The 26,914-nt window shown below is 35.5% G+C and overlaps 1 protein-coding gene across 9 annotated transcripts in view; it reads right to left on the bottom strand.

Moving 5' to 3' along the window:
• Positions 1-1,353: 1,353 nt before the first annotated feature.
• Positions 1,354-26,914, bottom strand: part of mpp3a (MAGUK p55 scaffold protein 3a) — a 35,726-nt gene continuing 10,165 nt past the window's right edge. The window contains exons 5-20 of one of the 9 annotated variants that reach the window (XM_046866460.1): positions 25,860-25,940; positions 24,689-24,826; positions 24,079-24,160; positions 19,901-19,986; positions 18,358-18,432; positions 18,076-18,272; positions 17,905-17,969; positions 16,606-16,626; positions 14,946-14,987; positions 11,761-11,826; positions 11,326-11,487; positions 9,552-9,632; positions 6,615-6,708; positions 4,889-4,997; positions 4,389-4,514; positions 1,354-3,782 (exon numbers count right to left, since the gene is read on the bottom strand). In XM_046866460.1, coding sequence (XP_046722416.1) covers positions 3,603-3,782; positions 4,389-4,514; positions 4,889-4,997; positions 6,615-6,708; positions 9,552-9,632; positions 11,326-11,487; positions 11,761-11,826; positions 14,946-14,987; positions 16,606-16,626; positions 17,905-17,969; positions 18,076-18,272; positions 18,358-18,432; positions 19,901-19,986; positions 24,079-24,160; positions 24,689-24,826; positions 25,860-25,940 — 1,605 coding nt within the window. In that variant the 3' untranslated portion in view covers positions 1,354-3,602. Of the gene's footprint in view, positions 3,783-4,388; positions 4,515-4,888; positions 4,998-6,614; positions 6,709-9,551; positions 9,633-11,325; positions 11,488-11,760; positions 11,827-14,945; positions 14,988-16,605; positions 16,660-17,904; positions 17,970-18,075; positions 18,273-18,357; positions 18,433-19,900; positions 19,987-24,078; positions 24,161-24,688; positions 24,827-25,859; positions 25,941-26,914 lie in introns of all 9 variants that reach the window. The other 8 variants (XM_046866459.1, XM_046866462.1, XM_046866465.1 and 5 more) reach the window with 8 other exon arrangements.

The raw sequence follows: 26,914 nt of genomic DNA on the forward strand, positions 1-26,914 counted from the left end.
GACACAGACAGACAGACAATAAGAAAGAAAGAAAGAAAGAAAGAAAGAAAGACACACAGACAGACAGACAGAAAGAACGACTGAATGACCGACAGAGAAAGAAAGAAAGAAAGAAAGAAAGAAAGAAAGAAAGAAAGAAAGAAAGACAGACACAGACACACAGACAGACAGAAAGAACGACTGAACGACCGACAGAGATAGATGGTGGGTGATCTGGTGCCCCTCACACAGATCACCAGAATCTGTGTGAGTTTGTTTGTTTAAAGGTCACAGAGTCTGAGGGTTTTTTTTATATTATTATTTGTCTGTTTGGACCAGCGGACCAGAGAGTTTGTTTTGAGTGTTTTTGTTTGTTTGTCTTTTGGTTTTAAAGATTACAGTCTGTTTGAGGGTTTTTGTTTCTCTGTTTTAAACATCACTAAATCTGTTTTTGATTGGTTGATTGGTTGGTTGGTTGGTTGGTTGGTTGGCTGTTACAAATACCTTAAAAATCTCTTAGTAGGTCGTTGTTTGTTTGTCTGTTAGATGGTTTAAAGTTCGCAGGGTCTGTTTGAGGGGTTTTGGTTGGTTGGTCTTTGAATTTCTAATTTTGCAGTTTTGTTTAGAGCTCACCAGTGCCCATTATTATTTTTTATTTTTTTTATTGTTAATGTCATGATCAATTGTGTTTATTTATTATTTTTGATAGATCTGTTGTTATGCTGTGGCGACTGAATCCATTTTAATTATTCCAATTTTAATATTGATTGTTTAAAAGCCACGTGATATTTGCACTTACATTTTTTATGCTTTGCAAAATGGAAAAATGCCGCAATGAAGTTTATTTTTTATGCTTACTCCTCTACACCTGTACACTCCAATGGGTTTTAATTCCACTATCTAGTGTCACTGTAATAAGGGTTGGTTCCCTTTAGAGTCTGGTTTCTTTCATGATTTTTCCCTCATCATTGCAGCCTCTAGCTTTTTAGGTCTAGAGCTAGGAAAAAAAAATTATTTGCTGCATCTGTTGTTAAAAGTATTGAATACAGTAAATAAAACGGCAATGTTTCAGTCTTCCTTGAGTGTACTCCTATCATCCATACTTCATGTATTCTTTTCAAAGACAGTGATTTCTTTTAAAGACGTAAAATAAAAAACAAGCCTAGAGGTGATTAGAACAGAAAAGTTGTTCATATCTGCTGCTCCCGGCAGGATTAAAACCTTGTTGTGCTTCATGATGGAACAGGACGACTTTAAAGACACGTTTTAAGGCTGACGTGTGGGAGGGAAAAGAAATCGTTTCTCTCTTTGAGCAGAATGTGTTGAATAAAGCAGTGGTAGGTGTATGAAAAAAAACACACTTACACAGACATATCGAGCATACAGAGATTTCTCAGTGTTTTAATGAGTTTTTTGTTTTAATGAGGTTCTTCCGTATTGATTGATGATATTTTGATGAGGGTTGGTGCCAGAGCTTACAGTACATGCCCTTTGGCACTGCAGGAAGACGACGGTCTATTCTTGTTCTGTCTAAACTTCAAATGAGAAAGACGGTGCCTTTATTAGTCACACATTCTAGACAAAAGTATTGGGACGCCCAACTTTTCCAGCCATACATGTTTTTTTTTTTCTCAAAATTTTACCACAATGTTGAAGGCACACAATCGTGTCTTTTGGATAGCATAAAAATTATCCCCTCACTTGAACAAGAAGATCCAAATGTGTCCCAGATGTCTTTGTGCACAAAGCCAACTCCATGAAGAATATGAGTTGGAATTAAAGATTTTGAGTGTCCTGCTATAGAGGACTTAACACCCTTTAGACAAAAATCTAGTGGAACATCTTCCCAGTGAATGTTGTTCAGAATATGGGGACTGAATTTGGTTAAAAAAGCACATATGAATATAACCTCCACTCTTTTAGGGAGATGTTCCAATAGATTTTGGAGTGTGCTTGTGGAGATTTGTGCTTATTCAGCCTCAAGGGCATTAGTAAAGTCAAGTACTGATGTAGGAGAGTTGAGGAGGTCTGGGGTGCAGTCAGCATTCACAAAAGGCATTGAATAGGGTTGGGATCAGAGCTCTATATTGCAGGCCACTTCAAATCTTCCACTTCAGCATGTAAATCTTTGGTTTGTGCACAGGGTTTGGAACAGGTTCAGCCTCCAACTTGGTTGTAATATAGAAAATATAAAAACTTCACCATGTCAAGAGTTTTCCCCCCCAAGATGTCTTTTGTGAAGTTGGCGCAAATTGTACATACACACTTGTTGAACGTCTCTTTCACACCAAAGTACGCTATTTTTGTAAGAGCGGAGTAGTCAAACACATCATTTCCAAGTATTTCTAAGAGCCCGCTTAGAGTTTAACACCCGAGTTTTGAATACAGGGATCACGAACCTGCAAACCAAGCTGAAAAATGGTTTATCGCATTCGAACTTAACTGCGAAGCTACAGTTGTGTAGGCGTTTTCGATTCAACAAGCCAAAATCTCTCCGCTCAGAATTACCACCGTCAGCATTAACATCTAAGGGGTTCATCGTGTGTTTAGTATGGGGGGGATGTGGTAATTCAATGGTTAAGATGCTGAGGTCATGAGTTCAAATCTCACTTCTGCTAAGCTGCCACTGCTGGGCCCCTGAGTAAGGCCCTTAAGCCTCAACTTCTCAGTTGTATAAAAGAGATAATTGTAAGTCGGGCGTCTGCCAAATGCTATACATGTAATATGCTGCAGAAATGAACAGTTAATACGTAAACAACATAACACATTAGGTCATTAGGCAACAATATTCAAATGCATGATTCCATTTACTCAGAAAGTTCTTTTTTTTTTTTTTTAAAGATCTCTGATGATGGTGTGACACTTAACAACGTTCTACCGAGAGCAGAATTTTACATCTCCTATGGTTTCTAGGTGGAGGAATTAAAAGTTCATGGACATTTCACCATTTATGTGTTATTCATATTCATTTATATCACATAGTGTCTTTTGTTTGTTTCATTTTACCACAATTTAAATCTTAGCATACACAACTATACAGATATTTTGTAACGTTTTCACACCATACACCATTTCTTTCAAACCTAATTACACCAATTTATCTATTTATCTTATCTATATATATATATATATATTTATATGGACAGTGAGATGTTTTCTGTCATTATTCCCAGAGTTCAGAGATTAGAGGTTGGCATGGTGATTCTTATATTGGATTTAATCAGTTGCTATAAAGAGGTGGCTAAAAAAAACTGGAGAAAACAACATGTTGAGGACATGGAAGTGTGCAGTAGGTAATATAATTGGCACAGTGCATGTTTCTTTTCAAATGAAATGTAAAAAATAAGTTATGTGATTTTAATAAACTCGTATCTCCAAGAAGAATTCGGAAAAAAAAAGCAGCCGTGTGTATAATCATTGTCCATATTATGTATGCATATGGATTTATAGAAGATTCTACGTTTTTTTTTTTTGTGAAGGATCATTATTCTTACTCCTCTCCTTCATGAGTTCTTAGTTCCTTTTTTCCTCATGGTCCAAAAAAAAAACAAAAAAACACTGAATTCAATGCAGTCAACAAAGCGAAGTCCAGTGTCCTGTTTTGTCCTGCTCTGGACTGTTTTTTAGTTCCTGACCCAGCTGATTGGCAGCCAGAAGGCTTCCTTCTCCAGGCGCTCCAAGATCAGGCGCAATTCTGCACATGCACTTGTGGTATCCTCCTTAATCAGGACCCGATCTACCAGGTGACCATACTCCTGCTCAATCTGCTGCGCCGACTGACGCATCTCCTGCAGGTCCTCCTCCTGAGATGCAGAGATTATCGTCAATACATAGATTTACTGTATGTATATATTTATACGTATATATAAATAAAATGAGGGCTGTGAATTGATAAAAAAAAAAAATTAATGGCGATTGATTGCATGATTGTCACGAGTTAACTTGTGATTAATCCCAACTTGAACGCACAATTTTTTCTGTTCTAAATGTACCTTAAATTAAAACATCACGTTTTTAATACTCTAATCAGCATGGACAAATATGGACGCTTCATCCAAATGTATGTTTATTATTAGTAAAATCTCATCATAGAGCATGAAGACAAAATATTCTTGTAAATGTTTTAAAGTAATTATGGTGTTTTAAATTAAATAAATAATCAGCACACCAAACTGAACCTTTGCTATGTTTCCACACAGACGGTTTTGGTTAATGAAATAAGTGCCATTAAAATTAATTTGAGTTAACACATTATTTTGACATCCCTAACATATATATATATTTAGGGCTGTCAAAATAATGTGTTAACTCAAACTCATTTTAATGCTATGGAGATGCGATTTCATGTAAATAAACTGTTAAATAAGAAAATTAATGACTATTCTGATGCATAGAAGGTTAAAGCTCACCGTGAGTCGGCCATGCTCTCCTGCTGAAGGCGAAGACGCACTGCGACGTCTGCGGCCCTCGGGGATCCTCGGTTTCACAAAAATGACGTAAGGCTTAAACTCAGCAGTCCTCAGGGTGTGTAACGCCTGCAGCAGCAACAAAAAAATGTCAACTAAAGTCTTGTTTTGACAATTTTTACAACACACTTTCACACATATCCTAGCTTCCTTAATTAAAGATCATTGAGGTCAAACATTGGCCGATCATAAAAAGATGTCTGGGATCTGGTGGTGGTGGACAAATACAGGTCCTGACAACCTCTGTAGAGGAATAGTCAGTAGACATGTGCTTCAGGGGTGCTGTATCATGGCCGACCCTGTGCACGGACGATATGTGAAGAAAGAATTTCACTGTGCTGTAATGTATATATGACTATTAAAAACTATTCTATTCTATATGCAGAAACCTGCACTTTTTCTCTGTGCTTTAATTTCAGATCAGCTTCAAACACAAAGCGCACCTCAGGCTGCACATCCACCAGACACATCTTGTTTTTGGCTTGGACAGAGCGGATGGCCTCTATACTCGTGCCGTACTGGTTGTCCTTATACTCTCCATACTCGATGAACCTGTACAGCAGGAGGAAACAAAACACAAAGTGTTCAACAAAAACATTTAAAAGCAGTTTGTAAAAACGTGCAATAACAAAGCTTTTAACCAAAAGTGTGTGGGGTTTGTGATTTTATGAACAGCTGAAGTCTTGGGTAAAGGTCGACCGATACCAACAGCTACAGAAGGTTTGATTGTATTGGCTAATTTTTTTATTTTTTTTAATATAAATACTGGATTTAAAAAAAAGCCACTTTGTTAAGCCACTGTAAGCATGACTGTTTAAATGTATGTGAAATGGTAATGATTTAAAATAAGATTCCATTTGTAACCTGAACTGAAGTTAAGAAATGCTTTAGAAGTATTGCGTATTGTTTGATTGTTTATTTCAACATTTAATAATAAATTTTTTTATTAAATTCAATTTCATTATATCTGTTAACTTTAGTTAATGCACTATGAACTAACATGAATGAGCTACAGAGTGTAGGATCACGTTATAAAACAACACGCACGCTCCAGAAACAGACACGACCCGGAAAAACTATGTATTTTTGCTGATAGTTCCAGCAAAGGACTATTAATCGGCAAAACCGATTAATATGTGGAACCAACTTGTTAGGCCCTACATAGGACCAGAATAGGGCCAGCTATAGTCATACATTTGGCTGAGATATGTGGCCCGAGTTCTGGCAACCAGACCTGGTTCAGTTATGTACCGTAATTCAGTGCTGTAGCGATTCATTGGGCTAAGTGAAAGTGGGTTGTGTGTCCCAATACTGGGTCAAACCAATTTTGCTATGTGGGAAGAAGGTAACAAGTGTGAATTTCTTTCTTACTACAGATTCAAAACTGGGTGATTTGTCCAACATGCTTAAAAAATATGACTAAATCAAAACAAAAAACAACATAGAAGTGTTTTGTTTAATAATATTTATCAATATGATTGTTAAATACCTATTAAATTTATACGTTTATCCCGTAATGCGTTTAAATTTGCGCCAATTAGCAGGCGTCCTTATTCAGAGCGACGTAGAAAAACGATTTGAGTCTCTATCAATGAAGAAATCAATACTGGTTCGCAAGTTTACAAACTTAAGATACTATCAGCTTAAACTCTGTTGAAAGGAATTATATCACATTTTTCTTTTCAATATAAACAAAGACAAAACAAACGATGGAAAAAGTGCTAGTTTAAGTGTTTCGGAAAGAGGTAGGTCTTCACCCATCGCTTTAAGAAGCCTAATCTTTAATATTAATAAGTTTATCCCTAATGAGTAAACCAGTGATAGCTGATGCAAGAAACTCCCTGAGATGGCAAATAGTACACCATCATTTACTTTTTATGATCATGCGATGGAGGTATATTTTGGCTTATTTATTGAATCAGAACATCTCTGCGAGCACAATAAACCATCTCTCTGACAATACCCTGGATCGTGGTGTCCTATTTCTTCCCTCTTCATATGTCTGGTGAAAATTGCTGCACTTTAAATCCGGAATAGGTTTACAACTAAATGTAACTTTCCACCAAAATCGTTGTTTATTGTGAGCCATTCCTCACAAACGTCCTGCCTCGGATGTTTTCGACACGTGCTTTTACTCAGATTAATCAGAGCAGGTAAAGAAGCACTTACTTCTTGTTTTGTGCATCAGCTTCGAACGCCTGCTTGGAGACAAAGTGGTACTCGACCCCCTCCTTCTCATGGCTCTTTCTGCCTCGTGTTGTGTCTTGAAAAAAAGTAAAGAAAAAACTCTCAAACACTCAAATCACAGCTTAAACTTATCTATATATCAGGTCTACTTTGCATTACAAAAGGATTATAATATGACACACTGTGCAGGTTCATGACTTTTAAATCATTTAGAGGATATTGATCCTTTATTAATTAATTAAATTAATTTAATACTTTAGCCTGTTTGTTTCATACACTATCATAAGTGTGCAATAACATATATAACATCTATATAGACGATATAAAACATATGGTGAGGTCCAAAAAAAATTGCATACCCCCTGCGGAAACTGCAAAGAAAAACGTTATAAAAATTTACTTTGCGTTTATTTCATTTTTGATTTGCAGAAATATTTTTAAAATCAAATGTGATTTACAATGCGTTTTTTTTTTTATTTAATAAACAGAGCAAAAAAAAAAGGTGGAAACGGCACACAAAAAGAGAAAATGACTTATTTTGGTCATTTTCTCCATTTCTTTAATCACACACAATTATAGTTATCAATATCTCACAAACCAAAATACAAGGTGGTATCAAAACATTTCAAGACCAGAACAGCAATGCAGCGATCCTAGCATTCCTTCTGGAATATGTCCTGGAAGTCTTCTTTTCAAAGTGTGTCAAGGACCTTCTGCGATTCGCAGTGTCAAAACAGTGACCTTTGAGCTCGATCTTCATCTTCGGGACCTTAGGGTGGGTGCGGAAATGAGATTGTGTTGTTTCTGAGAAACTCAGAGTTTGAGCTCAGTGACTGGGTGCACTGTTGTCGTTTAAACTTGTCCTAACTTGCTGTCCATGATGAAATCTCAGACGTGATAACCATAGGTGGCAAAAGTATACACATCCTTAACTTAAGTAGAAGTGCAGATACTCATGTTTTAAAATATTCAGGTAAAAGTTGTACTGGATACACTTCTTTACTCAAGATAAAGTGAAGATGTTTAGGCTCTGACATGTAAAGTAAAAAGTAGCCATTACTACTTCCTGTTTTAGCGCAATGCTGGTAACTGGACGCTACTTCAAATTAATATTAGGGCTGTCAATCGATTCAAAATATTTTATCGCGATTATTGGCTTGTCATGAGTTACCTCAACATTAAACCTTAATCATAGATTTTTATCTGTTCTAAATGTACCTTAAATTAATAATTTTCAAGTATAAATATTCTAATCAATATAAGGCATGACCCCCAGAGGGTTAATTGTGTGCATCATCGCGGATTTTAGTGCTGATTTGAGACTTGGCGCATCAGTAAAACAAAAGTTTATTGATTAAAAATAAATTATCGGTGGAATACATTTCTCTCTCTCTCTCTCTCTCTCTCTCTCTCTCTCTCTCTCTCTATATATATATATATATATATATATATATATATATATATATATATATATATATATATATATATCTGAGTAAAGAAAGGACGTCGTAAACAAACGTGTCATGTTAAAGATTTTAATTTCACCCCTCTTATATGTATTTATATTTTTTATAAAAATGTTCAAAATGAAATGCGCGCGTTAATAAAATGCGTTAATTAACGCATTAGTTTTAACAGCTTTAATTATTATGTGTTACCTAATAAATGTATCCAGGCTGAACATTCACCATATAGAACACAAGTAGAGAAAAGATGATGATGATGATCAGGTGTTCAGTAAGGTCTCTGTTCTCAGTCATGTTTACATCACTGACTCCTTCTGTCTCATCCACGTTACCCCCACGACTTGTTGTTTTCTGTTTGCTCACTGTGATCTTCGTGAACAAGCCTACGTTTTTGGTGTGAGAGAACCAGGAAAGGACAAGAATCAGGTTGATGGGCTGAAAACAGCACGCAGCAAGAAGAGAAAAAACTGACATTTTATCAAATAGATTAAAACTAAAGTAACTAACCTGTTTTGAAAATGTAAGTACATATATTTGTGTATAAATTTATAAGTAAAAGTAAAAACTTGTCTAAAAAGTAAATAGTGAAGTAAAGTACTGATACCAGAAAAATTCCCATCTCTGCCCACCTCTCCTTTCGCAGCTGCCGATGTACACTGGACAATGTCTTTTGGCACACTGACTTATGAAGGTCGGTGCTCCCTGTGACTGTGTGAGCAGCCGTGTTACAAAACTAGTCTCGAAAACCTTTTGATACCACCTTATATAATCACTGCCCTAAAGTACACAATGTTCTCCAATTTAGCATCCGGGACCTGGAGATAAAAAGGAATTTTATTTGGTGGTCCATTCGAGAGCCATTTGCGCAAAAGAGAAATAATAAGATATAAACCAGAACTGCATATTACAAAATTTCAGATGATCTAGTAGCCCTTGGTGGTGGTGGGGTGAAGGAGTGTGAGGTTGTTTTGCAGATTTTGTCCCAAATATGACATTGTAATGAGAGGACGTGTGTCAAATATTTGAAATATTGGATATTTTACATCCAAGTTAAACACAAACCTAAAAAACTAAAGAGGGAAAGAATCTATAAATAAGGCTTCTGTGAAAAAATATATATTTTTGAGTAAAACAATTAATTAAATGTAGTTAATATATCATTTGTTTTTCATTTTCAAAACTAAAAAGAAATGAAAGCAAACGCACATGAAACCCATAAGGGCACAGATTATACATTCATTTATTTTACAAAATGGGGCAGCAAATTGTTTTTAATATTTTCTCACTGAGTCTTTTATAAATGGAATCAACAGTAATACATTTGTGAACTTGCACAAAAATGTATATTTATTATGGTAAATACTGTGAATAAGTACAATAAGCACTATATGGAGTGTGAGTGTGTGTGTGTGTGTGTGTGTGTGTGTGTGAGAGACGATGTAAAGGAACTCACGGGGTACAGCCACAGCATAGCGATGGGGGTTTTCTGCTATTACTTTCTGCTTCAGCTCATTAATTCGTGCTCCGAGAGACCCTGAGGACACAAACACGCCAACGCTACACACCAAATTCCACTTTTTTTCAACATCTCAAGCTGCAGATTTACATAAAACTTAAGTTCACTGCAAAACAAATAAGAATCCAAAAGGTTTTTTTTGTTGTTGGGTTGTTTTAGTGAAAGTAAAAGAAAAATTACTACAAACTTAAAGTGCAAAATCTTTGCAAATGCAGTATAAAGATTCTCAATCAGTTTTCTGGAGTTTTTATTTAGCAGAATATCCAACTTATTTCCCTGCAGTATCCTGTAACATTATATATCATAATAGGCATTTTATCTAATAAAATTAGATATAGACAACAAGTTTAGAAAGCACTTATCAGGTGATTTTGCATGTGTGCTGTGAATCTGCTCTTTATCACTTTCAACCATTATACCGTAATTTCCAGACTATAAAGCGCACCCATATATAAGCCGCACCCACTGAATTTTACAAAGATTTTTATTTTGAACATAAATAAGCCGGACCTGTCTATAAGCCGCAGGAACACTGAAACTAATGAACTTTACACAGGCTTTAACAAAAGACAGTGTCTGTTACACGGTGTAACTGGTGAAATATGTTGCGCTTATAGTCCAGAAAATACGGTATATATAGAGTGGTGTGAAAAAGTGTTTCCTAATTTCCTATTTTTTTTATGTTTGTTACACTTAAATGTTTTAGATCATCAAACTAATTTAAATATTAGTAAAAGAGAACACAAGTAAACGCAACATGCCGGTTTTTAAATTAAGGTTTTTATTATTGAGGGAAAACAAAATCCAAAACTACATGGTCCTGTGTGAAAAAGTGTTTGCCCCCTTAACCTAATAACTGGTTGGGCCACCCTTAGCAGCAACAACTGCAATCAAGAGTTTGCGATAACTTGCAATGAGTCTGTTACAGCACTGTGGAGGAATTTTGGTCCATTCGTCTATGCAGAATTGTTGTAATTCAGCCACATTAGAGGGTTTTCAAGCACGAACCGCCTTTTTAAGGTGCCACAGCTTCTCAATAGGATTCAGGTCACGACTGTCAAACATGGAGGTAAAAGCTTATTGGTTTGGGGCTGTTTTAAAGACATATTCCAGGTGAAAGAAATACTGAACCAATACGGCTACCACTGTTTACTTCAACGCCATGCAATTCTACCTGGACTGTGGCTCATTGGATTCGACAAGCTTTGTAAATGTTATTTAGAGAGCTAAAAAGTCATCTGGAGTGTTATCTATCATGGAATATCCTGGCCAGTCACTGCACCTAATCCTAATGAAATGCTCTGGGATCAACTGGATCGCATGGTTAGAAAGAAATCTCCAACTAGTGAAGAACACCTTTGATATTTCAGCTGAATGTTTGGAGAAACGAACTTTGTCATGCAAAGGCAGGATTTTTCACTGAAAATTAAGTTTAACATCTGTACATATATATATTTGTTTGGTCAAAGTAAATATTTATACCATTAAATGACCTACTTTGTTGCATATAAAGAAAAGGAACATGTATGTGTCTCTCAAAAAACAAGAAAAACCTTTTCAGAGGCACTGTAGATAGACAGACAGACAGACAGATAGACAGACAGACAGACAGACACAGTAGATAGATAGATAGATAGATAGATAGATAGATAGATAGATAGATAGATAGATAGATAGATAGATAGATAGATTAGATAGGGTTGGCTCTTACCGATGAGCACCACTAGCCGAGGTCTCTCATTAGGCCGCTGTTGGTATCGAGTCACTTCCTCATAGGTGAGAAGCTCAGGCTCAGCAGGGTCGGATACGTCGGCGTCCTCGGACGAGCTCTGGCGATCCTTACGGCTCAGACGGAAACTTCTTCGTAAACCAGCTGAGAGAAGGTCAAAAAAGGACAAAGTTCAAAAAACATCAGAGGACGCCATCAATCAACAACTTCCAATAGACCTCATTAAACTGCAATGTATTTTTTGAAGAAATGTTCATGTTGTTATTTTAGGCATTCCTTATATCAATGGAAATCGTTAAATGCACAGTATCTGAGAAGAGCCTGAGTGCAAGCTGCTGTTCGTTAGCACACAGTAACTGAGTGTGATGGTGTAAAAGGGTTCATAGGGCACCTGGGTGAAATGAACAGGGACTGTACCTGTATAAAAGTCCCAGGAAAACACCTGGCCACAGGAGGGCACCATCGCTTTACACTTTGAAGAGACTACAAAGTGTATTAGACCACTAAACACTCGCGCACTGGACACTCGCTGCCCCTCAAACTACAAACCCTGAGTCAGGTCTTTTTATCCGACATAAGCTTTTTAATGCTTCTCAAATTACACACAAGCCTTCAACAGGTACCCTGATAATCTGTTCAAGTCATAATAACATATGTTATATTTACACTATAGGGACAAAAGTTTGTGGACACCTGACCATGTCATTTTTGAACATCCCCTACCACACTTAGTCCCCATTTGCTGTTATATTAACCTCCACTCTTATGAGAAGATGTTGCACCAGATTTTTGGATGTGCTTGTGGAGATTTGGATGTGCTTGTGGAGTTTCAATTCATCCCAAAGGTGTTCAGTAGGGTTGAGATCTATAGCAGGCCACTCAAGAACTTCTACTCCAAGTGAATTATTTCATGGTGGTGCATCCAAAGTCATTATACAACTGTGTTCCTTCAACACATAAGGCTGGAAAAGTCTGGTGTCCCGATACTTTTGTCCGTACAGTGCATAATGAAGATGAATATGAATTGCCTTAAGGGTTCCATTTCAAGATTAATTAAGCCACATATAAACATTAAAATAAAACAATTCCATTTGATTCGATTTTTTAATTGCATCCAGATTTTAATTTCTGAATTAGGACCAAAACAACAACATCAAAAACAACTCGTTATACGAGTTACAGATAATTGAAGAACACAATGCTAACCGGAAACGCACATGCCACGCTAGCTATTAGCTTAATGCTATTAATGAGCGGTTTGTTCGATGTCGCAAAAATCCATGAGAATGTTAAAATACAACTTCTTGAACAGAACATGAGGGCGGATTTTTTTTATATTTTTTTCCTTCCCCCCAAATCACCTTGTTTAATCTTTAGCTTTTGTAACTCTGAACTCAGGTCAGTTGTAAAGGGCAGAGTGTATCAGCCATTGAACATACTTTCGAGCAATGCTGTATAAAGCAGCCAGTCAGGCCAGGCAGCTGATTGCAGGCCAACAGCTTGGGCAGTGAGGGTTCAGGGGTAAAGGTCATGAGCCAAGGCAAAGAGAGGCAGGAGGATGGAGAAAGGAGGGGGAAAGGACTCGGAAGAGAAAAGGTGAGGAGCTTAAATTTTCAATTTGAGACAAACCAAAATTTTTTTTCCCCCAAACTTCAATATCTTAGCTGTTATTATTATAATTATTATACATATTATACATTTAATTCCTAGAATAAATTAAGAAAATATCTAGTAATTATTACTATTAATGTTTTAATGGTTATTACTCAATTTCTTTTTGTACTCGTAGGATTTCTGCATATTGAGAAGATATTTCCTTTTTATGATGTGATAAAAAAAGAGAAAAGAAAAATTATTATTATTGAATCTAAATTCACAAAAGGATTCAATAAATAGACTTGATCTTGCACCATAGCTTTCTACCACAAGAGGGCGCTAAATGCATTCGCTTCGGCTGTGTGATTTCGCCCAGACGTGAGGAAATATGGTGTGAACTTGACCTTGGGAGAGTACATTATTAAAATGATGTAATTTTTTTATGTAACATATAGAAGGGCCTGTTTGTATGTCTGTATCTTTGTTTTCCCATTATGGATTCCAACTATATATAAATTCATTATATAATGTATATATAAAATATATATTAAAATATTTAATCATCACATAATCGCACATTTCTATCTGTTTTAAATGCACCTTAAATTACAACTTTTTTAAGTTTTTAATACTCTAATCAACATGGGCATGGACAAATATTGATGCGTTATGCAAATAATGTTTATTATTAGTGAACACAAAGAGCATGACACAAGACATGTTTTAAAATTCATAGATGTTTTTCAAAAAACTTGTTCATGTCTATTAGACACATGGGAAAAAAAAACATATACCAGGTTCTAATTACTTCTCTTTTCTTGCTCAAACAGACACGCCTGTTTACATTTTCAGAAGACAGGTCAGCTCGTAAATGTTTTAAAGTAATGATGGTGTTTTAAATGACGTAAATCATCAGGACACCAAACTGAATTTTTGCTGTGTTTCCACACGGACGGTTTTAATTGCCTTGTTTTGAGACTTGTTGCATCATTAAAACAAATGGTTAATGATTGCAAATTTTTCGGTGGAGTTTATTTATTAAAAAGGACGGCGTTGATAATTATTTGCAGCGTTAGAGGTTAAAACTTTTTTATATTTTTTTAATAAAAAGCAGAAATGAGCACTGCATTAAATTAAAATTCATTTGTGTTAACCTGTTATTAACGTGTTTATTTTGACAGCCCTAAGATAGATAGATAGATAGATAGATAGATAGATAGAGACAGACAGACAGACAGACAGACAGACAGACAGACAGACAGACAGACAGACAGACAGACAGATAGAAAGAGACAGACAGACAGACAGACAGACAGATAGATAGATAGATAGATAGACAGACAGACAGAAAGAGACAGACAGACAGATAGATAGATAGATAGATAGACAGATAGATAGATAGATAGATAGATAGATAGATAGATAGATAGATAGATAGATAGATAGATAGATAGATAGATAGATACCAATCCAAATTTTTGCAGTTGAAAATGTTTTCCACGCTTTTAAAGCGAAATCTTCCACTAAATCACGTCTTAATAAATGAATAATTTTTCCTCTCCTCAGAACGACTACACAGAGCAGTGAAAATGGCAAAAAAAGCTCAACAACTACTCACACTTCGCCTCACACTTCGCCTGACACTTCGCCTCACACTTCGCCTCACACCTCTGTGTGTGTGTGAGGATTGCATTAGGAAGCATTTTAGCACCCTGTGCATAATGAAGTCTAATTTGACAGCCATTGAGAATGTGAACGCTTTCTGTCTCTCTCGAGCTCGAGCTCGAAAACGGGACGAAAACCCGTCTCATCCTCAGCAACAAGCTCATATTGTTTATTGCACACTGAAAGTCACTGTTTTTCAATCTGCTTGCTTCAAAAGGTTTCAACCTGCTGCTACGTCCTTAAGAGATGAGCAGAAAAGTGTGTGTGTGTGTGTGTGTGTGTGTGTGTGTGTGTGTGTGTGTGTGTGTGTGAGGCACTGAGGAAGGCATGCAGGCTCTCACCTATGTAGTGTCCATTGAAATAGCCCTCACAGTCACAGTCCTCTGTAGGGAAAGCGAGCAGGGAAAGAGGGAGTGAGCTCAGGAAGAACACAGGAAGGAGGAGAGGAGAAAAGAGGAGAGGAGAGGAGAGGAGAGGAGAGGAGAGGAGAGGAGAGGAGAGGAGAGGAGAGGAGAGGAGAGGAGAGGAGAGGAGAGGAGAGCAGAGGAGAGCAGAGGAGACCGCATGGATGGAAATTCTGGAGCAGCAGGATAGACAGCATACACATACACACAGACACACATAAGCTCACACACACACACACACACACACACACACACACACACACACACACACACTGGCAGGCAGGCAGGCATCATGAATATGCAGCATCACAGTAAACAGATGTGTATGTGGTGCATATATTAACACAGATCATGGTGATTATAGTGTTGATATGAAGAAGGATTAGTTACAGGTTTAGAGATTTATTGCTTACGATTCTACATTTAGTCTCCATTGGCTGTTATTAAAACCTCCACTCTTCTGGGAAAATGTTCCACTAGATTTTAGAGTGTGCTTGTGGAGATCTGCGCTCAAGTGTGTTAGTTAAGTCGGGTACTGACGAAGGTGAGGTGAGGAGGCCTGAGGTGCAATCAGGGTTCCAATTCATTCCAAAGCTGTTCAATAGGGTTGAGGTCAAAGCTCTATGGCAGGAGATCTTCCACAACCCATGTACACCATATCTTCATGGAGGCTTTGTTTACAGGTCACAGGTTTGAGTCTGCTAGTTCAAGTGAAAGGAAGTTTTTATGGCACCTATATCCAAAGACCTCCAATCCAATTGTGTGCTTTCAATTGTGTGGGAACATGTTTGGAAAAAAAAACACATATGTCTGGAAAATTCAGGTTTTTCAATGCTTTTTTCCATATAGTGTATGATTTTTTGTTTATGCTTAATACACTTTCCCGGGTTCGATTTTAAATGTTTTTAAAGTTGTAGGTGAGAACATCACGATTGGCCACTAAAAAAAAAACTTTGAGACTGTGATCAATAGGAAAAATGTTTTTCAAAATATTTTACATTATTTTGTCTTCAAACAACCGAATGTGAGTTTTCCTAAATATTGACCTGCTCTCTGGTTACAATAATTTGAGTTCGCACTAGATCCACATTCAGTAACAAGAAAAATAATCAAAGTTTCATGCGGTAGAACATATATATAGGTTATAACATACTCGATCTAAATGTACGATGTTCTTTAAATCAGCAATTTTCAAATATTTGAAATATATATTTTACATTTTACATTTATTTGTTTGTTTGTTTATTGCAGTTTCTCACACTTTATGTACATCACTGATCTGTCGTATAATCTGTATCCGTATTTAATACTTATACTGTCTAGATTGTCTCACATTGTCTGTTTTGTCTTGTATAGTCCAAGCTGAATGTATAGTGTTATTAATGTCTGTAATTTGAGACTCACTAACAGCTGGAACCAAATTCCTTGTGTGTGTCAACACGCTTGGCCAATAAACCTGATTCTGATAAATAAAAGGTGTAGAAACATATAGAAAGGAGGAGAGAACAGACAGGGATGACGTCTGGTGCGTTGGGGTGTGTGTGTGTGTGTGTGTGTGTGTGTGTGTGTGTGTGTGTGTGTCTTGCATTCTACCTACCTTTGTCACATCCCTGGTCAACTAGTGTAAGCCAGAGTAAAAGAAAAATAAAATCTATTACATATTTAGTGCTGCTGGTTTTTGGGGTGTGAGAAAAGATTAGATAGATAGATAGATAGATAGATAGATAGATAGATAGATAGATAGATAGATAGATAGATAGATAGATAGATAGACAGACAGACAGACAGACAGACAGACAGACAGACAGACAGACAGACACAGTTGAACCCCTGCGTACGAGTGCCTTTTATTATGAGAATATCAGTATACGAGTGGTTTTACTAGTAAAAATCTTTGTAGGAGTACGAGCATATTTCAGGAAGACGAGCATTTTCTTTTGATGCGTTTGGTTCCAGTCACGTATTCTGCTCGTCGCTCGTCACCTCCGTCCCCACGCTTTATGCTAAGTCGCTTCATAGGCCTTGTTCTGAGTGCGTTCTCGTCGTTCTCTTGTGCGGATATTGTGCTTTTTGTCTGTTTTTATAGCGTTTTTGTTTTATTTTACTATAAATTTTGCAGCATGGGTCCCAAGAAGTGTAGCAATAGAACTGGAAAGAAGTTAAAAGAACTTGAAATAAATAAAGAAATTGTAGAAAAGCATGAACCTGGTGATTCATTGCTTTTACATTCATCCTTTTGGGAAAATGACTATGCGAGTACAAGCATATGGGAACACATTTTCAGGAATGAATTGATCTTGTACACTAGGGTTCTACTGTAATACTGTATATATATATATATATATATATATATATATATATATATATATATATATATATATATATATATATATATAATACAGGTGCATCTCAATAAATTAGAATATTTTAAAATATTTATTGAGATGCACCTGTGTATATATACAACCCCAATTCCAAAAAAAGTTGGAACACTGTGTAAAATGTAAATAAATCCAGAATGCAATAATTCACAATAGTACATAGAAAACATATCAGAGTCCAGGTGCTGAACTGGCCTGCCTGTAGTCTAGCCCATTTTTTACCATTTGAAAACAATTGGTGCATCATGAAAATAAAAATACAACAAAGGACACCCAGAACTGAGCAGATAGAATCCTGTATTAAACACATGTAGGACTAAGTCAGTTTAAATGTGATATTTTTTCTGTCTTATTGTAAATAAAATATAGGTTTATCAATGCATTCTGTTTTTATTTACATTTTGCACAGCGTCCCAACTTTTTCTTTTGTGCAACCCCAACAATACACAGTGCATATACAGTACATGTATGTAAATAAATGCTGTGTATAAAGAAGAACTAAAGAAAGTACTCACATGCAGTCTGTTTGTGTAATTTAGAATTAGGTAAAGTGCCCATTTTATGTCTGTAGACCAAACGCCTAAAAGCAAAGAACAGCAATGTAACATTGACACAGAATTTAAATACAAACATTAAATATACCGACAATTGTGACTTCAGTGACGCCGTATTAGCTCATCCATCACCTCTCCTGGAACTGTTTAGAGGGAATGAGTCCTGCTCGCAGATTGCTGTCCCCGACTATCTTTGCCTGCCACCAGGTGCCGTCATCCTGACTCACGACCTGCAGAATGTCCCCGCGCTTAAACGGTAGCCCCGCCTCCTGACAGGGCGTAGCCTTGTCCTCCAAAGGCAAATAGTCAAACAGCGCTCGCATAAAGACCTACAGAAAACAAACCCATACAAAAACAGTTTAAATTCTGCAACCTCTTTAAGTATGGTGTAATGGAGCTACATAGATTGCGCACCTTGCTCTCTTTCAGCCTGTCCCCCTCTTTAATAGCAGGAATGATCTTTAATGTGATGGAGCCTTGAGACTGAGACTGGTCAAAAGACAGAGACATCAGTGAGGAAAATTCGGTTGTACATGTACACTGAATTGCATGCAATGAAAACTGCATATCTATCTATCTAGCTAGCTAGCTAGCTATCTTTAATCCTGTTTCTTGCTGAACTGCATCCTGAACTAATGGTGTAGAATTTTATAAAAATAGCAAAAAATAGCAGTTTGCTACAATTGGATATGTTTCTAATGTTTCTGATCGCAAAAGTAATTTGAGTAATACGCTATTTTGAATACAGGCTGTTTTGATGGCCTTCATTTCGGGACTTTACAAGTTCCATCTGCTTGCTGTTCCACTTTAAATAGAAACTGTTCTGCAAGAGTAGTTTCAAGATACATTCGATACATGTCCATCAGTGAGCCTGAGATAAAATGAGCAATGATGGAACTGTAATAAATGAAAATTCAGTGTCGCAAAAATATTGATGGGTTACTTTTTAAGTTAAGATTTCTGCCTCATGAAGTCTCATGGAGTTGCCTTGCCACTATCGATATCAGCTTGCTTATTAAGGAGAAATTTCTGCTGATAAAATTCTTGTTTAACTCTGTAAAGCTGCTTTGGGGCAATGTCCATTGTTATAAGTGCAATATAAATAAAATGTATTTGAATTCAAAAGCACAATGCGGAATTAGATAGCATGTCGTTTACTGTATTGGTTATAATACATGATGTTGTTTTATACTGTTGGCACGTTGCTTAATTGGTAACTCTTTAGTTTCAGCTTTAAATACTTGCATACTTTTACATTTATTTAGTGAAAGCCTTGTGGACTTTCCTTGTCAGTTTCATCCAATTTACCAGCACGGATAAGCTTGAGGCCAGAAAAGTGTACAATGGACTTATAAATTATGTTTACACAAATAGATATGCACACAAGGTAAGCATATTTCATGACATGCTCAACTCATGTTAATGCATTCGGTTGGTTTAAACAAGATTTAAAGTGCTATTTCATGAGTTTTGACTGTTAAACCCATCGCAAAATCACCTCTGCACAAAACATGCACCCATGAGATAGAAAGCATCTAATAGCATTATGTACAATTTTCTGGACACAAGCTTCCTGGCTCAGCTGCAGCAATCTGATTAGTTCTTAGCACTTCGTTGGTGTAGTTTACAGAAACAAACACTATGACTTTTCAGAACAAAATATACAGTCGATTCGACAGAACAATGAATTTTGACTGACTGGCTTCATGAAAAAAACATAATTGATTATTTGTCTTCTTACTAAAACTGAGTCTCTGTAAGATTATCTGTTTTCTGCCTGCATTTGTTGGCAAAATCTTTGGATTACAAGACGAAACATATGCTAATATAAGCATACTTAGCTTCTGAGGTGTAGTATGGACTATAAATATTTTTCCTTGTTAGCATCATTTAAAAGATTTAATGTATTTTATGATGATGATGATGATGATGATGATGGTAATGCTAAATGCCATACTAATAGCTGGCTGATCTCGTCTGGCCTCTTGTGCATTACGGAGACGCCGTTCACTTCCCTCAGTTCATCACCTACATGCACCAGACCTGCAGAAACATAATCACATCCTTAGTATTATTATAGCAATAATAATAATTATAATAGAATAATTATAGCACCTTTAAAAGTAATCTCAAATGCTCTTTCCAAGCATAGAAGGAAAAAATTGTTTTAATAATAAATAATAGTAATAATAAAACTAAGAATAAAAATAATAATAAGATAAATAAAATATATGAATAAACATCACAAAAAAACTCACAAAATAAAAATATCACATAAAAGCGATTCTAAAATGGTGAGAGATTTAAGAGCTGATTTAAAAACAGTAAAAGACTCGGCTTGTCTAATCACAGTGGGGAGAGAATTCTACAATTTTGGTGGATTAGAGGAAAAAGCCTGATCACCCATAGAGTGTAATCGGGTAGGAGGAACAACTAAAAGACCAGAATTAGAGGAGTGGAGATCAGGCCTTGGAGTGTAGACAGTTAAAAGTTGAGTTACATAATAGGGTACCATACCATGTTGGGTCTTATAGGTCAACATTAGAATGTTAAAATCTATCCAGAATCTGACAGGGAGCCCAAATAATGACTCCAAATCTGGAGAAGTATGCTCACCAGACCTGGTCTTAGTCAGAATCCTAAAAACTGAATTTTGGACAAACTGTAATTTGTTTAACATAGATTTTGAAAATGCCTGTAAACAAAGCATTACAGTAATCGATGCGTGAAAAAACTAAAGAATTTATACATTTTTCTGCAACCAAAAAAATAACATATAACATATATAAAATAACATATAACATTCTTGCAATGTTTCTGAGATAAAAAAATGTGATTTTAACTGTATTTTGAACATAGGAGACAAATGTTAAATGGTAATGTATCAAAAATCACACCCAAGTTTTTAAGCTTTGAAACTCCAAAACAAAGCCTTATTATTGTCAGGATTGAAATCCAGCTTTATTAGTTTGATGGTGTGAACCGATAAGCATTATCGCTTATCACTATTTAGACAGAGGAAATTTTGAGACATCCATATTTTCATCTCAGATACGCAGAGGTAAAAAAAAAGCCAATGGCTGTATTATCGGCAGGTTTTGTATGAAGGTATAACTGGGTAACATCTGCATAAAAGTGAAATTTAAGACCGAAAGATCTCAAAAGCTGACCAAGTGAAAAGAGATGTACATACTAAAATGCAATAGACCCAAAATCGAATTGAACTGAATCAACTTTAAAACAATATTCACAGAGGTAATTAAACTGCCTACAATCAGAGACTGCCTACTTCTTCCATCTGGGATATATAATCAGGAATATATTAATTTATTCCCCTAGGAAAGACATATCTTGAAAAATAGCTTTTGTTTAGACCAAACAAACTAATGCTATTGATTTAGGGATATTCCTTATTTGTCCAGACCTTAAAAATAAAGCAAAGTTTTATGAATATTCATGAGTATGCAAATAAAAAACTGTCCTACTGGCATCTATAACCCCAACCCAGTTCACTGCTTTATGCTACAGCAAATTGTGTACTTAGGTGTGGGTAAACATCTGTCTGAGTCTGAGACTGAAACACAATTATTTAATTCAGCTTTATTTATAGTGCTTTTAACAATCAGCATTGTCCTGAAGCAGCTTTACAGAAATAACGAGGTTATAGTTGGAAGTTGGAATGTATAAGTTCAGTGCCTATAAGTTTGTTCCTAATAGGTTTACATTAAATGAGCAAAACTGTGGCAAAAAAAACCAACTTCATGGGGTTGTATGAGGAAGAAACCAGATGAGGAACCAGACCCAAAAGAAACCTATCCTCATCTGGGTGGCACTGATTGTGCATTCATTATAGAGGCATTATTTCTGAGGTGTACAGTCCAATGATGGGTCCTTAAATGAAGAACAGGCAAAATTCAGTACTAGCCAATGAGTTATTTAGTGTATATCTTGCATCCTATACTTGCTTACTATCCTGTAACTTCTGAACAATTGTACAAACAATGTACATATTACATATTGTATTTTTATACCTCTCATTCTCTAAACATATTCCTTACATACATCTGCACTACTATTTTATTTATGTGTATCTATATATAGCTTACTGTACAACCTGCCTAATATTTTATATATATATATATATATATATATATATATATATATATATATATATATATATATATATATATATATATATATATATATAAAAAGTACACACATCCATTACTTAAGTAGAAGTACAGATACTCATGTTTTAAAATACTCGGGTAAAAGTTAAAGTACTGATTATACCTTTTTACTTAAGTGAAAGTAAAGAAGTCTTGGCTCTGACATGTACTTAAGTAAAAAGTAGTTATTACTTCTACCCTTTTTAGCTGTTAACTGGACCTCACATCATATTAATATTTGACAGACGGACAGACAGACAGACAGACAGACAGACAGACAGACAGACAGACAGACAGACAGATAGATAGATAGATAGATAGATAGATAGATAGATAGATAGATAGATAGATAGATAGATAGATAGAACATTGTCATTGCTTTTGCATCACTTTGTGCAAAAATAAAACAAAAGTTTACTGATTAAAATTATTTTTATGGAGTTTATTTATTTATTGTATATAAGTAAATAAGGGACGTCATGAATAAGTGTATGTTTTGCTGGAGGTTTTAATTTCACCTCTTTTATATTTAGTTATTTATTTATGTATTTCTACTTTTTATAAAAATGGTAAAAACAGAAATGCGAGCTGAATTAATAGCGTTAATAACATCTAGTGCCGTTTACAATAATTTTAATTTTGACAGCCAAATATATATATATATATATATATATATATATATATATATATATATATATATATATATATATATATATATAAATACAAAACTAATTAAAAATGTTGTTACCGAATGAATGTGTCCATGCTGACACACAATCAGAGAAAAGATTATGATGATCATGAATGTGTCTGTTCTCAGTCATGTTCTCATCACTGACTCCCTCTGTCTCATCCACATTAACCCCAAACTTCTTACTGCCTTCTGCCTGCTGATTCTTATCTTCTTTAAGATTGAGAGTCAGGACTTTATACACCAGCGGATTGAAAAAGACGTGCAGTAACAGGAAATCGGTTGTTCGGCTGAAATCAATGCGCAGTGAAAAGAAAATTTATATTTCACCAAATCAATGTATTAAAACTAAAGTAACGAGCCGGTTTTGAAAATGTAAGAAGTAAAAAGTACAGATATTTGTGTAAAAATGTAATGAGTAAAAGTAAAAAGTTGTCTGAAAAATAAATAGTGGAGTAAAGTACTGATACCAGAAAAATCTACTTAAGTACAGTAACAAAGTATTTGTACTCCGTTACTTTCCACCTCTGTATATATATATATATATATATATATATATATATATATATATATATATATATATATATATATATATATATAGTACAGACCAAAGTTTGGACACCTTCTCATTCAAAGAGTTTTCTTTATTTTCATGACTATGAAAATTGTAGAGTCACACTGAAGGCATCAAAACTATGAATTAACACATGTGGAATTATATACATAAACAAAGTGAACTGAAAATACGTCATATTGTAGGTTCTTCAAAGTAGGCATCAAGAGAATGCCAAGAGTGTGCAAAGCAGTAATCTAAGCAAAAGGTGGCTACTTTGAAGAACCTACAATATGACATTTTTCAGTTGTTTCACATTTTTTTGTTATTTATATAATTCCACATGTTAATTCATAGTTTTGATGCCTTCAGTGTGACTCTACAATTTTCATAGTCATGAAAATAAAGAAAACTCTTTGAATGAGAAGGTGTGTCCAAACTTTTGGTCTGTACTATATATATATATATATATATATATATATATATATATATATATATATATATATATATAGTTTACTATCCTAACTTTTAGTGTATAAATGAAAAAAGGGTCTTTAATACAGTATTAATGCAATCAAAATGTTAGAACCATTACAAAAAGAAAAAAACAAAGAGAATAAAAGTAAACCTAAAATCACTCGGAAGAATCCAAAACCTATAAAACTGCTGCAAAATGTATAAGCTGAATGAGTGTGACTGAGTGTGACTGAAGTGTCCCTTACCGCTCCTGTCAGCTGCTCCACCTTTCATAATGCGTGCTACGATGACAGCCCCTGTGGACTCGTCACGCCGAATGGTAGCCCCCTGACAGAAAGACCCACACACGTAAACACACAGAGAGAACAGATTACTATTATGTATTACAGTTTTGTCAAAAATTTTTATAAAGAAATATCTTAGAACAGATTTATTCTATACCACATTAGTCTATAAATAATGTTCACGTGAGCTCATCATGTGTATAATAATCAGCCTATTTATTACAACTCTAGAGTCTTTTTAATTTTACTAAATCATTTAAAGCTTTAGCCTCTGTGTTGTATTTATTAATTGTTAATTAGAATATTAATGCTAATACAATAAATTTTAAATATAAATATTAATAAATTCATATTTTAATAATGAGTGTAGGGTGGAAGGAGGCAGATTGTCCATAGGCATTTATTTTTTTTAGATAGATAGATAGATAGATAGATAGATAGATAGATAGATAGATAGATAGATAGATAGATAGATAGATAGATAGATAGATAGATAGATAGAATTAAAAAATTACAATAAGTAATATTTCTGTTCTCTATTTTCCCCCGTCCTCCTCTTTCATTTTCTCACCAGTGGCTCTTTGTTCTTGACCAGGCGAACGATCTTGACCGACTCTTCCTCCAGCTCATCGTCGAAGTCATCAGGAAGTGGAGGCAGCACGGGGTCAAAGTTCTTTTGTGCCACTGTGTCGTGAACGGACAGGAGCGCCTTGAGAGACATAAGACATTGTTATTAAGTTTCTGTCTGAGAGTTTGCATCCTGACAGTAAGGACAGTATCACTTACAGCACCTTTAACTATTACAGCTTTTCGGTCACTGGGTCCTGGCTACTGCAGCTACATTACTGCAGCTGTGCACTTTTGCAGCTACAAACTACTGCAGCTACAGGTTTGTATGTACTACTGCAGTTACAGGTGTGTATGTACTACTGCAGCTACAGGTGTGTATGTACTACTGCAGCTACAGGTGTGTATATACTACTGCAACTACACACTATTGCAGCTATGCACTACTGCAGCTATACATTATTACAGCTACTTCGCTGCAGCCACACATTACTACATATAAATCACTGCAGCTCAGAGAAGGAAAGTGATGAAGTACAAATACTTCGTTACTGTACTTAAGTAGGCATCAGTACTTAACTTCACTACTTATTTTTACTATTTAAAAACTTTTTACTTTTACACATTTTAAAAACAGTCTAGTTTAGTTTTAATCTATAATTTCTGTGAAATGTCCATTTTTTTCCTTCTCATTGCGCGCCGTTTTCGGACCATCAGCCTATTAGCAAAACATTACTACATCCTGTACATACCACAGCAGCTTCACTCTACTGCAGCTACACACTGTTGCAGCTACACACTACTGCAGCAAGACATTCCTACATGCATGCCACTGCAGCTATGCACTACTGCAGCTAGACATTCCTACATCTATACCTCTGCAGCTACACTTCACTACATATATACCACTGCAGCTACACACTATTGTAGCAACACACAATTGCAGTTAGACATTACTACTGCTATACCACAGCAGCCACACATTACTACATCTATACTATTACAGCAATGCACTACTGCAGCTACACATCTCCAGCCATGCACTACAACAGCTCGTCTACTGCAGCTAATCTATTGCTATGACACAATTTTGCAGCTATGCACTACAGCTTCACACTACTGCAGCTCCATCGTCTCCACAGAGTTCATTTAAAATCTAGAAGATGCGTGCATACCCGTAAATGAGGAGATGTCAGCAGGTGGAGCAGCTCTTTCTCCTCAACACTCATGGGGCCGCTCTGCAGCTCCTCAGCAACCTGCCAAAAAATCAGTAAATTAGATACATCTACAGTAACAAAATCAATTTAAATGAAATCCCTTGCGATACAAAATCCTGCCATATTTTTTGCATTAGCTAACTAGCCAAGGCAAGAAAGTTTACGAGCAAGACATCCAATTCTTTCAGGATTCTGGTAATGTTTATGAAATGACTTGAAAAAGACTAAAAGCTAGTCCTAAAATGTCAAGAAATAACATTTATTTATCATATGTTAGCTTATGTTAGTATTCCTATTTAATAATAGGTGATTTTTGACTAATCACCAACAATGTCATTAGCAAAGCACTCGCACATTACACTCCTTTTATCTATATTTAGTTAGCTAGCGTTACTAGTAAACTCTACCGTCCGTCACATATAATGCACTTAAATGTGACTTAAAATTCTCTCAGAAAATTAAAATAAGAAAGCTTTTCTTAGCTAGCAGTAATATATACGAAAAAAAAAACTTTTATGAATATGAATTTAAAACATGCACTTGAATCAAAATATTTTTTGCTAGCTAACGAAAACAGAGAGATTTATAAACATTCATGAATTTAACAGAATTTTGACAGAAATTTTATATCCGGCAAAAGCTAGCTTGCTGCTTTTGCTAGCTAGCTGGCATAAGCAGCAATGTAAAACTATTTATTTCACTCCTCTCATTAAATTCAATTCAAATCCTCTCAGAAATGTGGCAAGATTTATTCAGGTTATTTAGTAACTGCTTATATTTTTAAGTATTTACAAGCAGGGATTCACAATCATCTCAGAGAACGTGAAGGTTTTCTCTTGTGAGCTAGCTAGCAAAAACCATAATGTTTATACGCATGCATATGATATAAGAATTCTCTGTAAAAATTTTCTCTCATGTTCACTAGCTGACTAACACAATATATTACAACATGATGCATATAAATGAAATCCAATGACTTCCTTCCTCACACTTGAATACTTCCATGTATATGG

The sequence above is a fragment of the Silurus meridionalis genome, chromosome 14 (assembly GCF_014805685.1).
Source record: "Silurus meridionalis isolate SWU-2019-XX chromosome 14, ASM1480568v1, whole genome shotgun sequence".
Taxonomy (NCBI): Eukaryota; Metazoa; Chordata; class Actinopteri; order Siluriformes; family Siluridae; genus Silurus; species Silurus meridionalis.